Below are 14,250 nucleotides of genomic sequence, written 5' to 3'. Positions count from 1 at the left end.
AACAGCCCGCTGCCTGATCACATGACCAGTCCGGGAGAGAAACAATGCATAGGTCCCAATCTAGAAACTGGGAGCCAGGGGGTGTCATTTGACTCACCATGACTTTGTATACACCTGTGCTGCTCGCACTGTAGCCCTGCCAGTGAACTCCAGTACTGAATGTTGGCACAACCAGCTCCTTAAATATTGATGTGCTAATTAGAAGGATTCATGTAGCAATTAAGGAGCTGGTTGTGTTGTAGTACTGCAGTGGTCTGTATCAATCGGCTCCACTCTGGGGCCTTCAGAATCAGAACCCGTCAGGCTTTCAAATCCGAGAAGGAGGTTAAGTTGGGAATAAATTTGACTATTGTGATGTTTTTACATAGGACCTAAGCTTCTGATAATTAAACGAGACAGGGTACCTGCTGGATGAGGACTCTTAATTAAAAGTGACCTAATTGGACAGCTCCTTCCTGAGAACATGGAGAGTTTTCAGCAGTGAAACATTATCATCAAAAGGCAACTTCTAATGGAGTTGAAACAAAAGTATTTAGCGGTTCTGTTATAAGTTCAGTTTTCAGATTTCATTTTCTAACTGAGGGCTCGGCTGGAACATAAACCAGGGGTGTTGTGGGCATCCAGGACCTGATTTGGGAACCTCTGTCCTAGAAGGCTGGAATCCTGTAGGTCTAAGAGGTGCTTTACAGATAGGCATTGATTATGACCTTTAAATCAGGTGATCTGACTTCTTACCCAAGTTCAGTTAGTTCAGTTAATTAGAGGATCGGGATTGTAATGAAAACCAGAGTACCTTACGAGCCTGGGGCTGCCCATCAGTAATGTACATACTGAAGCCCATCAGACAATATTGCACAGTGGCAGAATCCTGTCTCTCTGTTCTACAGAAAATAGACAGGAGGGCAAGCCAGGTTACACGTCAGAGGAAGCTTTAGGATCTTTAGGATCTATCCACTTGCTTATTCTCAAGGATCCCGGGGAATATGCATGAACAGAATGACTGGTTAGCTTGTTTCAGACATCCACAGCTCTCTGCCATTGTTTGTCTTATGATGGTGTTTCTTGAGCTGGGTGTCCAGCTGTCAAGGACAGGAGCATTTTCATCAAAGTCAGGTTTACTGCAAAGAGGTAATATCGTATCAGCAGGCTGAACCAAGTGCAAAATGGCAGACATCTGATAACATCCTGGAAAAACCTGGCATTTCTACTCTGGGTTATGTAGAAGAGTCTGGCAGGACTGTACTTAAAAAGAAGAGCCACTGAAAACTAGATAAAAGTGAAGCTGGACAATTTTTAAAACACTTTTTCCTTCTTTCAGAATACTTTCACTTATGACAGGAATTGAAATAAGCTTTTAAGAATTTCACTGTTGCATCTTATGGTACAGATTGGCTTTTATTTTTAGCAATAAACTTGTCCTGCCCTTTATTCTGGCTGACCTGGAATATGCTTGGGCCTCTAGTGACTAATGATGGAAGAATTGGGGGAGGGGGTGTTTTGTTTTTCTGGAAAAGCATTTTTCATTTCCCAAATAGCTGCACAGACATTACAAAGGAAATACTTAAAACCACAGATTGAGGATGGGTCTGGCATCATTAAAGCCGCAGTATTCTTCAGTGACTTGGTCAGCATGCAGCTTTGCTATGCTAAAATGAGCAGGCATAACACGGAGATCATTCAAATAAAATGTACCGGACATCTTGGTTTGGGCTGGTGTGATCCATATGTCTTGCTAAAGGTTGATATATAGACATGATGCATGTGGAGTTCAGCGTGCACTGTAAACCCCCATTGTGATTGGGGTTTGTGTTTTCACCAGTTGAGACTCCAGGATCCTGATACCGCTCCTGCATACTTTAACGCAAATTGATCCGTTTCATCCTTTCTTTTGTCTTTGATCTTTGATCCAAGAGGCTGGTTGTGGCTTCGGAGATAGCTCAAACTCTGTCCACTTGACTTTGTCAACATTGTTTTCAATCTTTTTTTTTCCTTATATGCAGAAACAAACCACGGTGAGATTTAACAGAAAGGGTTAGGTGGTCCAGGAGGACGTTTTATGTCATTGAAAAGATTCCTACTAGCAACCACATGATCTAGATGGATGTGTGACCTCATTTGCAGGCTTCATCATGTAAAAAAAAATCCCAGTCCTGAAAGGTTTTGGTCAGCTCTGACCTTCGTATATAGGAAGTTTTCTGTTTTTGTTAAGAGTGGTTTTGTTTTTTATTATGAATCTATAACAGGAAATTCCTCCTCTTTTTTATCATAACCTTAGAAAGCAACTGACTAGTCAGACCTATACTTGGCTCCTCTGTAGCCCAACACTTGCAGGCACCAAGGAAATGCCTTCAGCTCTTTCTGAAGGCCTTGGTCCTCACGTTTACACATCATCTCACTTAAAGCACTTAAAAAGCTGTCTTTGCCCAATAAGCAGAAGCATTATTGAAGCAATTAAGATGCAAATAACATCTCAGTTTGGGTTTCCATATTCTCAAGTCTTGTGTTTCACAACTAAAGCTTCAGGGAAGTAGAGGGAAAAGTTTTCTGCAAACATATTCCTGTTTGTAAGGTTAATTGAGGTTAATTGCCATTTTGTAAGATGCTACGGACTGGCAAACCAGCATTGCCTTCTAGATGCGTTTAGAGTTTGGAAACCACTAACAAAAAGAATATGGAAAAAAAACAAATCGATCTCAAGTGACTGGGCACCTCATATAATGAGCCTGCTGCTTAATAATTCATTTGTGATTGGTTTCTGAACAAGTCCCAGTAGAGTCCGGCCCCCATCGTCTTCCCCAAGTCTGGTTCTTTACTTTGCCCTTGTCATCCTGTGTCTTGGGAACTTTAATGTTTGATCTGTTAGCCGCCTGGAGTCTCAGCCTCCGCCTTAGTACTGTGGGATGGAGTGGAAGGGCAATAAAGCCCTCAAGTCCCAAACTAAGATCTGGCAATTGGCATCTATACCTAGTTTCTGTGTGAAAACAGCCATGTCTGTTCTTGAAAGGAATAATCAGGATCAATTTTATAGGTTTCTCTAGGCCACAATTTCTTTACTGGAGGTGTGGCTTTGCTTGTGTTCTTAGCAGAAGTGCTTGTGAGCTCGTATTGAAGCCATAATGTGCCAAAGCCTTTAGGTGGATACTTAGATATCCTAATGGAAATCTAAGTTTCTTTAGTGCATGGAGGAGACTTCACGCGTGCAGTATCCTCAAATATGTTAATGTCAGCAGGGTCAAACCATGAACTACATTAAATCCAACGATGAAACAACCACCCACAGACTCATCAAGACCAGTGATCTTTAGGACTGAAAGTAGAGGCACGTCTTCCTACAAAGAGTGACAGGTGTCTGATACAAATGGCCCGGCCAGATTATTGAATATGATTTCCTAACATTTGGCCCCATAAAATTGATATGTGGTTATTTCACATGCTGATCAATTCTGCTTCACAGAGTACAAAAAAAATCACCTTGATGTTTTAGCTCTTCAGTTAGACTTTCCTGTATGCCAATCTGCAAAACAACACACTTATTTGAGGGAACTTTCTGTGCCATTTATGCAAACCCTTTAAAACAGATTCCAATATTACCCTTTATATTGGCAGACACGGGAGTTTTAAGTTCCAAAATGTTTTTAAGAACAGATGTTCAAGGATGTTCATGAGAAGTAACCTTTAAGATTCCCAAATTTGTTTGAGCAGATGAGGCGTTTTTTAAGTAGAGATGTTTTAGTCTTTGTAGCCCAAGAAATGTTTAGCTCCTTCATACTGCTTTTCCACTGTATTCATTCACTGTATTCATTGTCTACAGATATGTGGAAGAGGGTAAATATTATAAGAAAATAAGGTTTTTAACATAAGCACGTGGAAATGTCTTTAATTAAAGGAGCTCTGCTAATTCATTATAAAGAAAATCCCCTTTGGGGACATATCTACCTTTTTTCCACATTTCTGCATTTGTTTTCTGAGCATGGGGGTTTGTGAGTACATCGCCAAAGACAACTGATAAGAACCGTACCTGGTTTTGTTTTCTGGAGAAACAGCTACTTTAATTTAGGTGGTTTTTTTTGTTAAAACACGTGGTTTGCTTTCAGATGTGAGGAAGTTTAACTGAAAAGATAAAATTTGATTTGTAGTTCTGATCGTGTTAAGATCGATATTTCAGGGCAGGTGTGAAGACCGGTACAGTCAATCTAGCTGACTTCCCCAGTTTTCTTAGCTTTGATATGAAGAATGATTCAATCTATGATCTATTCTTCAGATCTTTCTGCTCTTTCCAGCTCAGATTTGGTTTTACACTCAGAACTTGCAATTTAAAATGTATGCTTTAAATTTAAAAAAGCTATGTTTGTGCTTTTCTTTATCCCAGCCTGCTGTGTTTCAGACTGTGCACTGCCCAAGTAAAACAAGCTTACTAAACCGAGAAGCACTTTTCTTAGACTTTAAGAATGATTCAGCAGTTGTGTATAGGAAAAGCTAAACGTGTTGCTTGATCTCGGGTTTGCACAAGAAGGTAATTTCTTAGAAGCTGACTATAATTACAAATAACAAAAACCCCCAAGGAAAAACCCTGGATTTTTAAAGTGGACATCAGCCTTTAAGGTGGGCTGATCGTACCTTGAAACTTTGGAAATGAGTCTTTGAGACCTTTGGGAGATTTTCACAGTGGGTCGATTAAGGCTCTCCCCACCTTCCTTCTGTAAAAGTAAAAGAGTAAAAGATAACAAAACCGCCCCACCGCTTGCTCCTTCAGCCAGGCCCTCCTCTTGCTCTGCTTACGCCTGTCGGAGCCTCATGGCGCTGGAAATATTTCATCAGCCAGGTCTGCTTCGGCACCGGCCACGAGAACAGCCGGCGGCAGGAGAAAACAGGCATCGATCAGTCAGCTTGATCTTTTTTTTTGGGGGTTGTAGCACATTTCCAATGCTCGTCAAATTCAAAACCTCTCGAATCCCATCTAGAGCACAATCACCCTGTTGTAATGAAATGAACTTGTCTTTAAAGAGGTCTCATTTGTATTAGGTAGAGCATGCCATGCGATAAAATTTTGAGTAAGAAGGAAATGCATGTATACACTGTTTTTCTCTCCACAGGAAACCCCAAGCTCTTTGCGTATAGAAAGGGGCCCCACTTTATCTACCTCTGTCTTGCAGCTCCCACCTGGGTGGTGCGGCGATGCCATTCTGCCCCAGAAATCGCCAGTGAAGGAGAGAGAAATGACCGGTTAAAATAAGGGGGAAGGTCCGATGAGCCCAATGGTGTGAGCCATTGTAGAAATTAGCCCGGACGCTGGGTTTGACACACCTACTCTTGTGAACAGTGCCTTGGGAATGTTTAATGACCAAAACATTCAGAAACAAGAATTTTGTTTCCCTCAAAAACCCCATGTGTTTTAAATTTAGTCCAAGGCTTATTCAAGATTCTGTGGTGCGAATCTTGTGGTACGTGGAGAGGATTCCCGTTTAATCTTGAATGAATGGTGCCCATTTATGGTACCTGCAAGCACCAGGCAGAGGCTCCTTATTCCAGCAGTTTTCGCAGGGGGCTGCAACCCGCGATCTTTTCATTAAAGAGTCCGGCTCTCCCAAATATTGAAGAAAGGCGGGAGCAGTTTGTTTTCTCAAAGCAAGGGAAGCGGAGCAAGGGAATGCATGAAGAAAGACCTTCAATCCTATTGCGATTTAGCATCACTCAGCGTAATGGCACAAAAACTTTTATCCCCTTATTCATGACATTTGGTTTATGTCTCGTGAAGAATCAGACATTTCGGTGCACAGTACTTTGGAGTGTTAGCTGTCTCTTTTGTGTTGACGCACTGCTTAAAAATGATGATCTCTCTACACTGACGTCTAGACTCAGGCCTGCTCCCCTGAGTGCCGTGTGTGGGTCTCCTTTCTGACGCCACCTTCTCTTCTCTCTCCTTTGTTTTTCCCTCCCCAGGTCCTTCAGTAAACAGAGAGTGGCCATTGAAAGAGAGTATGGTCAGGTTGGTACAAATGTCTTATTGGAAGGACACCTGGCAGGGCGATGGTGTTTAACAACATGGGTGCTGAGCCCCAGCTGCTAGTTCCTGCACTGTGCTGAGGCTTTCAGGTTCTGCTCCCTGCTTCCTCTTTCTCAGTTCTCTTCTCCCAGGTGTGTATGGTGCAGAGGAGAGGAGAGGCTACAGCTGCCATTTCCTCCTGTTCACTTCATGTCATGTAAATGTCATTGACATTTAGGCAGCCAAAAAAAAATCTTCTGCATCTGTCGCTGGAGACGCTGCTTAGGAACTAGAAATGCATGACTGCTACAGTTTTTTTCAACAATCCTAACAGACAATCACCTTCCTGGCACCAGAATGAATCCTATATTCATGAATACTCTGCAGCAGTGTTTGACATCTTAAACCCAGCAAAAGAAGGCTAAGTGTACTACATGTCTTCATACGATAGGAACATGATCATTTGTTTAGCAGACGCCTTTACCCAGGGAGAATTACAAAAAAGACAACACCAATTCCAAAAAAAGAACAAAAACAGGAGATGGCTGGTTTCATGTAGCTCCTTGCTTTCAGAGTGGTTTCCTCTGCGCAGGTTTGCCAGGTGGGTTTAGCATTTTGCCCATGCTTATGCAATTGTGTTTATCGTGTTTTTCAAATAGTTTCTTGTGGTGGGCATCAACATCTCTGCTCTTCATTCCTACATTTATTATGAGGTCATTAGCAAATATGTTTTACTAGACTTTTCTGTGCTCTCACTTCAGTATAATACAACACTGTTCGGCATTCCTGCGGTTCTGTGACGCAGCTCTTTTTATTGTTGCGTCTGGCTAGGGGAAGGTCATATCTCGTTTTTAACCTTCCGTCTGTCTGTCATCAGACTGCTCTGTGTGGCAGAGACCCCTTCCTCGAGCTGGAATGGTGCTTTGCCATGGGGGGGCTGTGACTGCGGGGCTAGTTCAGCCTCAGAGGTGAAGCCCAGGCGATGAGACAGTCAGCCCCCGGGCAGCGGGAGTCATCTCTCCCGGCAGATAAGGCTTTGGCCGTGAGCGAGCGCCCCTGCTGAGGAAGAGGCGCCAAGAGAAGCTTCGCCCTGAGCTCTTCCATGTTTTTTCCATGTCTTCCTTTTCCAACACACGTTGTCTGCTTCTGTTTCGAGGGAGCTGTACAACACAAGCACAGTCGATTTATTCCAGACTGTTACTGAAATCTTTCCCATTCTTCCGTCTGAACTTAGTGGGCCTTGTGCATATCTAGTACACAGGATGTCATTTATAAGATTTGCACTTAAGCATGTATATTTCAAGACATGCTGTTCAGTGGCGTAAAGCTCCAATAAATAGCTGAACACAGGTTACAAATAAGGCTGTCAGTGAACTTCCTGCTGTACTCAGAAATGTGCAGAAGCAGTGTTCACATGCCTGGGGCCCAACAGCACCCCTTTCCAGTAGGTGTCAGGCCGTGAAACATGTCTGTCACAGTTTGTCTCATCCACCCACTGCAGGCTTGAGCATCGGTTATGTAGAACTTCAGTGGATCTGAACAAGTTCTGCAGATGTTGTGTTGTCAGTGTTGTCTTCGCTGCATTGCCAGCAGATTGAGGGAAGGATCGTGCTGCGCTGTTAATATATAATGCATGTGCTTCATTATGTGGGGTAGTTGATGGCCTTCTGGGAAGTCACTTTTGAAAAAGAAGTGCTTTTAAGACTTTTTTTAAACATCAATCCCCCCTCCTCCCTTACTGTAGGAAGCCACATGTTTCCACTCGGCCTTGACGGATTAAAACCAGCGGCCTTGTCCTGGAGAAAGTGCCCTTGTGACTTTCACAAAGCACAAATTAGTGTAGACACAACCATATGTGAACCTGGTAGCTTGGCCTTGTGTAGCTTAGAAGCATCATGGGAAAAAAAAGTGGACAATTACTTTTTTTTTTTTGTTTGAGGAATTGTGGTGGTAGTGTCCTCTTTAGTATGTTAGGGCTCTGCATCACAAGATCAACACCCTGAGCTAAAGCAGTCATATGAGGTCCTACTTGATACCAGTGCATGTCACAGGTCTCTAAATGTCTCTGAAATTCCAACGATCTCACCAGTTAGCTGTGGGCACCATATCTGTTAAATGAATGCAAATACAATGAGAGATGCAAGTCATTTGAATTTTGTGAGCAGTTATGCACACTTTCAAAATGGCCACTCACTGAATTTGTAGCCTTTATTTTAAGACTTAAAAAAATAACGCCATACCTTGTAGCCTAAAACTCTGTTCAAATGGATTGACCCCTGTAAATTTACTAAAAGGGCATTAGAGAATACAACTCCATGCATAAAACATGGGTGACACAAATAAAGCAGTATCTCTATCTGCCTGGCTTTGTAAGGTATACAGCACCCAATGTGGACACCCCTGAAGAAAACAGCTATTTTCATCACTGGTGGAGAAATGCTGTGGAAATGTTTCATAGTCCTGAGTTGTCTAAGAGGTGAACAAAATTAAAACAGCAGGGCTTCAAAACAGGGCTTCTGTGGTTCTAATGAAAATTTGACTTATAGACAGAAGTGATTCACCCACATAGACTTTAAACTTTAGGCTGGTTCTGTTTCCTGGGCAGTACCCTGGAGAGTTAAGTGTTGAGGTATCTTCTTTGGGAATGACCGCTCTCAGCTCTGCCTGCTGGCCTGACATCTGGGTTCCCATCAGCCACTCCTGCTGGACATCTATAACCAAACACACCCGTTGAGCAGATGAAACCCTGTTCTGCTTCTGAACCCGAGCTCAGTCTCCAACTTAACCAAGATGTCATAACAAGAAAGATAAAAACATGGATGTTATCTCCCTAAGATACTTTTTAAGCATTTAAAGGCCTTTGGCAGTGGTTTTTAAAGCAGGTAATTGTCTGCCTGCTGTCCCAGATGGGTTTGGCTGTGTTTTGTTATGAGTGGAGCTGGCAGAGACTCTAATGCTGGTTTTCATCCTGCCTCGCTGTAGTTATTCTATTTGCTGGGATAAAGTCCAGATCTCTAGTGCTTCTCCCTGTTGTCAGTGTTCCTGCGTCCGTAGGTGCTGAATGTGTCCACTCATGACTGATGACTAGTACCCAACGGGTGGAATTATTCTGATCAGATTCCAAAAAAGCCCATAGCTAAAAAAACATTGCCTCACCAGAGCCTGTCATCACGGAAACAATAACAGTGGGAATAAATGATGGAAAGTTTGGTGCCAAAGAACACTCTTGCAAAATTTTCAAGAAAAAAAACCAACCCTTTCTTACACTTCTGTTCACCCTTACGAAAAGAAGGTAAAAATATAGCTGTTAAACATTGTGAAAGATCTCGGTTAAAGAAGGATTGAAAAGAAAGGGAGAAAACTAATGGAAATTAAAGGAGCTTTGTTGGCTAGCTGGCTTCTTAGACCCAAATGCTACTTCTTCCAGTGGACGTCCTCTGCCTTTCTGGTTGTAGAATAAGAAAAGTGAGTGCTCTTCCTCATTAAAGTGCTTTGCATTTAAGAAGGAACCCGTTCATCTTCCCCTGAAGAGCAGCCCCATTCGGTACCAGCAGCCCCCTACGCAGCAGATGAAGTGGAGAAGTGAAGACTTGGTCTGTTTGAATTCGAGGAGTGAGGGGGGGGGGCTCAGGGAGCCCAGAGTGGAATTTAGCCTGGACGCTGGGGTTGACACTTGACTCCTGTTCCAGTGGTCTCTTCCTCACCCACGTGCGAGCCAGCAGAGAGTGTTTGCGCACCTGGGGCTGCAGCTCTGTGGAATGTAGCGGGGGAATGCGACAGTGAGGAGGGGCCGGGGCAGCTCCCAGAGATGAAGACCGGCCCACGCTGGAGAACACAGGACACCTTGTTCCACTGCGGCCGGTTGTGCCGATGCTGCGACCTGGATGCTCTGCAATGTGCAGCGAAGACCCGTAAACATGTAAAAGCGTAGGAATGTTTGCGAGCAAGAGGAGGCCTTTCGGCCCATCAGGCCTGTTTGCTTTCCACAGATCTCCCTCTGCCGCTTCCTGAGAGAGGTCAGAACACCGGCTTCAACAGCATGGCTGGGCATCCTGCTCCAGTCTCCCACAACCCTTTTGTTAAGACAGTGCCTGCTGCTCACAGTGTGAAATGAAATGCCCTTCCCCTTTGTTTCCGCTTGTGTTCACTCTGAAGTAGTCCGCTGGCTTGACTGTAAGGATTTAAAATACATGCGCCGGGTCTCCTTGTAGTCTAGCATTGCAGACCTAGCCTGAGGGGGCACTAATGAACAGTTAACATAAGCCTATAGAATCAGTGACCTTGCTCAGTAATCCCACGGTACCCTGCAGCTGTGGTGTTAATATTGGTTTTCTGCATGACTTACAGCATCCAGTTTGCATGATGCACAAGACCAAGCTTCTAGACACTTATTTTGTGCTTTTTTTACAGGCTACTTGCCTTAATGCGGTACAGGCTGTGTACAAGCTGCATGCTTTGGCCAGGAAAGCCACAGAAATTAAGATGGTCAGCACTCAGCCTGCTCTGTTTTGCTGTGGGTTTGGTTTTATCTTGGTTTTCAACTTGCGTGGGATCTCTTCGTGAAACCCAAGCCTGAGGCAGTCATGCCAGTGTGAGCCTGGTGCCTGACTGCCTACCCACCTTCCCCCTGTCTTGTCACAGGCTCTGCACAGACTGGGCACACAGTACCTGAAGAGAGACTGGCACCGGGGGAAGGGGGAAGTCCCAGATACCAGGTATGTCCCTGGGAGGGCAGCTTGTGTCCCAAAGCTGGGAACAATCATTGTGTTTGAAAGATTTGAGAAACCCTCCTGGCGCTCCTGTTTTGTTGTGTTTGGCTGCTAATGTGCACAAATGTGGTGACCATCATTGATCTAGAGAAGGGCCGCCCAGTCTGGTCCTGGTAGGTTGGTGTTTTTGGGGGTCTCTTTAGATGTCAGAGGCTGTGTACCTGAAACGCTAGAAGAGATTACATTTGTCTACTTGCGGCACTAATGAGCAGAATTAGTTCAGTAAAATCAAGCCCTCCAGTTCCAGGATTGGAGACTCCAGGGTTAAAGGAACTGGCATAAGGACAATATTGTTCAATTTTCACTTCCTTCAGCCCAAAATCCCTTTTGGTCTTTGCCTTTGAACTCCTAGGTTTTGTTGCAATCAGTAGGGCGGGCTTGTTTCTATGACATTTAAAAGCCTCAGCCATACAGAGTTACTAAGGCACAGCCCCAGGAGCTGTCTTCAGGTGCCACTGTTTCAGACCATGACTTGAATTATCTTGTTTTTCATTTGAGTAATAATAACAGCAACTCATTAAGTGCTGGTGATAAAATTCATTAGTACTGAAACGGCAATGTGTTGTAAAGTTTATTGAGAATAAACCCCAGAAGCTCTGCTCTCAGCTCAAATACAGGAAGCGTTTTGATCATATCATTATTAAAACTAAAATCTCACCCTTAGCGTTTTTCAGAAGTCTAATACCCCACAGGGACCTACATATTTAAAAATCTCTAACTATATACATAGCATATGCGCAGCAAGTATCCAAATGAATGGATCTGAACCATATTATTTTCAACAGGATACTGGAATAGATTTCTGGGAAGCCATGCCACATTGATGAGAACAATGATTTATCATGAATGCTGATTTGTGTTCCAGTCAGAACCAGACTCTATAGGGTGGTTCTGCGGCACAGTGGTTCCAGATCTCTGGATTGATGAGCTATTAAACTACCCAAGAGACTAGACAGGCCTGACGGTCTCTCGTTTGTAACCTTTGCTATGATCTCTCTCACCCTCTCTGCAGGAGTGCTCTTGCAGTGTGGAGGTCTCTGGTTGAAGCCACTGTCCAGAGTGGTCTCTCTCGGCTCACTGCAGCAGAGGCCTACCGCTCTCTGACGGCTGAAGCCCTGAAGAACCTGCGGACTGCCAAAGAGCAGCGGATGAAGAGGGTGAGTCAGGCAGGGCTGTCCTGTTGTAGCATTTATCAAAGTCACTATCCAATCATCTTTAGACAAAAATACCAGGAAAGGCCCAATTCTTTCAGTAGATGTATAATGGGCCCACCAATAATCAGAACCATCTAGCCAATGACAATATCATGAATTTGATAGCAGTTCTTGTCTCACTATGTTCAGAATGTTTTCAAAACACAGTGTGCAAAACAAGATGTTAGATAGGAGTGGTGTAAGATCTGTCTTACATTGTGAACGTAGAGTTAGAGGTGGATTCAGCACCAGCTCTTCGAGCTGACAGTCACAGCTAAGGCTGCAGTGATCAGCTTGACAGGCGTCCCACCTCTGTGGACAGGCGTCCCACCTCTAACAGAATTTATGTCATACTGTGGCTGGTGAATGTAGGATCGTGTTCAGTGATGAGCTGCATGGAGATTCTTTTGGCCATTTAGTAGCCATTTTTTGCCTCAATTTGTACCTCAGGAATTCAAGTGCATAGGTTTAGAAAATGAAGAAGAGGCTACATGCTAGACTTGGCACTCACAACCTGCTTTTACTTGTAGTCCAGGGTCATGGGGATGAAGACAGATAAAGACATTTAAGGTTTTAAACTTAGTTTGGTAGTGATGGTCCATTATTGTCTGGTAGATTTCTAAAAAAAATACTGAATCAGAATGACACATATTCTGTTTGCATAGTGAAGGTTTGCCATCTGAGCGCTGGAGAAAAATACCAGCAAGTCTGAAAATCCTAATTATAAACATTTACTACACAGGGTTGAACCCTCAATAAACACAAGAACGTGTGTGTTTTGGCCAGATTATCTGGGGGATTTCTGTGCAGATCAGTATGTTGTTGTATTGGGATGGGTGACCACAATGTTGTCAGAATGAAACATCCTCCGTTTGTAGTCAGTTTAACAAAGCACTACAAACAGGAACTTGACTGTGGAAAAATTAAGGAACTGCTGATATGCTACAATCTTTAAAGCACCTGGTTCAGTATTCTGTTTCCTCTTATTTTCAGCTGCCTTGCCTGTAAAATTCATTATGTGCTATTTTACTTCTGTTTACAGAATTTTCACATTTGCAAATGTGAATCCCTCTTGTCTTTTTTTGTTTGTGTTATCTTTTTGGTTGTGTAAAATCAAACTCTGTTAAACCTTGAACCACTGCCAGGTACTGACATTTTACTGTACTGATTGTTTAATACACAGAACAATCTATTAAACAGACATTAGATCGGTCATCTCTGTTTTGATTTTTGAAGAAAATAAATCACCTGATGAGATTAGTCGGCCCCTGCTTTCAAAGTACAGATCTGTGTAGTGCCTCGGTGGTCTGTCAAAGTAAAGTAGAAAGATTTCTACTGCGGAAACCCTAAAAAATGTCAATATAATCACAGATTTGACTTTTTCCCAGCTAACGAGAAGCCACCCACCTTTTACAGGCAGTGCTTCAAAAGAAACGTGAAGCCACCAATTTAATGATTAGGTGTGCCATTCGGTGGTACAAGGCTGGCTGATTTTTTATCTGAAGGCCCTGTATTTCTTTATTTTCTGTCGGACTGAAACTGTTGTTGGAAACAAGTCGGGTAGTAAATACAGAGATGTGCTGGTTTCTTAGAATGCTCCATTGCTCATTTTGACATGTTGAGCTATAAGGTTAGATCTTTATTGTCTTATGTTTTGAATGATGCCCAGATGTTTTAAAGAAGTAATTCAGAAATAACGTTACTGAGAGTGTCGTTTGAAGGGAGAATGAGAGGTTTGCTCACTATATTTCAAACCCGAATCAGAGTTGGAATCAGTTTTGAAGAGTATGAGAAAAGGAGCCCGTTGCTCTCGGAGACGGTGAAATGCATCGTTTCGTGACGATCGGCTTCACAGCCTTGGTGGAATTAGAAGAAGTATCGCCCAGATCTCTTTCTGTCCATCATTTTTTCCATCTTGACGGAAATTTGAATTTCAAGATAATGATTTCAGAAACTTCTCAGCAGTGATCAACTGTGTATTTATTTTTTTTAAATCTAACCCTAGGATAACAGTGCAAAAAAAGACAGCCAGAAATCCTCCGCTGAGACCATGCTTTTTTGAAAGTGTGCACGCAGAGATCAGTAGTGCGGAGCTCTGGGATCTTGTAGTGCGTCCTCTGCGCGCTGGTGCTGATGGACGCTCTCCTGCAGGGCCTGGAGCAGCTGCAGCGAGTGCAGGGGGAGTTGGTGGAGGCGGCGCAGGAGCTGAACAAGGCGAAGAAGAGATATAGCCAGCTGGAGCACATCGCTGAGGTCGCCAGGGAGAAGGCCGCGGACGCCCAGGCCAAGTGAGTCGGGCTGCTGG

The 14,250-nt window shown here is 43.5% G+C and overlaps 1 protein-coding gene across 1 annotated transcript in view; it reads left to right on the top strand.

The window, feature by feature from the left end:
• The window catches only part of LOC148650652 (F-BAR and double SH3 domains protein 1-like), a 35,292-nt gene that overhangs the window by 2,885 nt on the left and 18,157 nt on the right, over nt 1-14,250 (top strand). Inside the window, exons 3-6 of the mRNA XM_088604674.1 lie at nt 5,941-5,986; nt 10,625-10,698; nt 11,765-11,909; nt 14,097-14,233. Coding sequence (XP_088460800.1) covers nt 5,941-5,986; nt 10,625-10,698; nt 11,765-11,909; nt 14,097-14,233 — 402 coding nt within the window. The remainder of the gene's footprint in view (nt 1-5,940; nt 5,987-10,624; nt 10,699-11,764; nt 11,910-14,096; nt 14,234-14,250) is intronic.

This window comes from Lepisosteus platostomus, chromosome 13 (genome assembly GCF_059453375.1).
Source record: "Lepisosteus platostomus isolate fLepPlt1 chromosome 13, fLepPlt1.hap1, whole genome shotgun sequence".
In the NCBI taxonomy this organism is placed as follows: Eukaryota; Metazoa; Chordata; class Actinopteri; order Semionotiformes; family Lepisosteidae; genus Lepisosteus; species Lepisosteus platostomus.
This window is presented reverse-complemented; position numbering and strand designations above follow the sequence as displayed.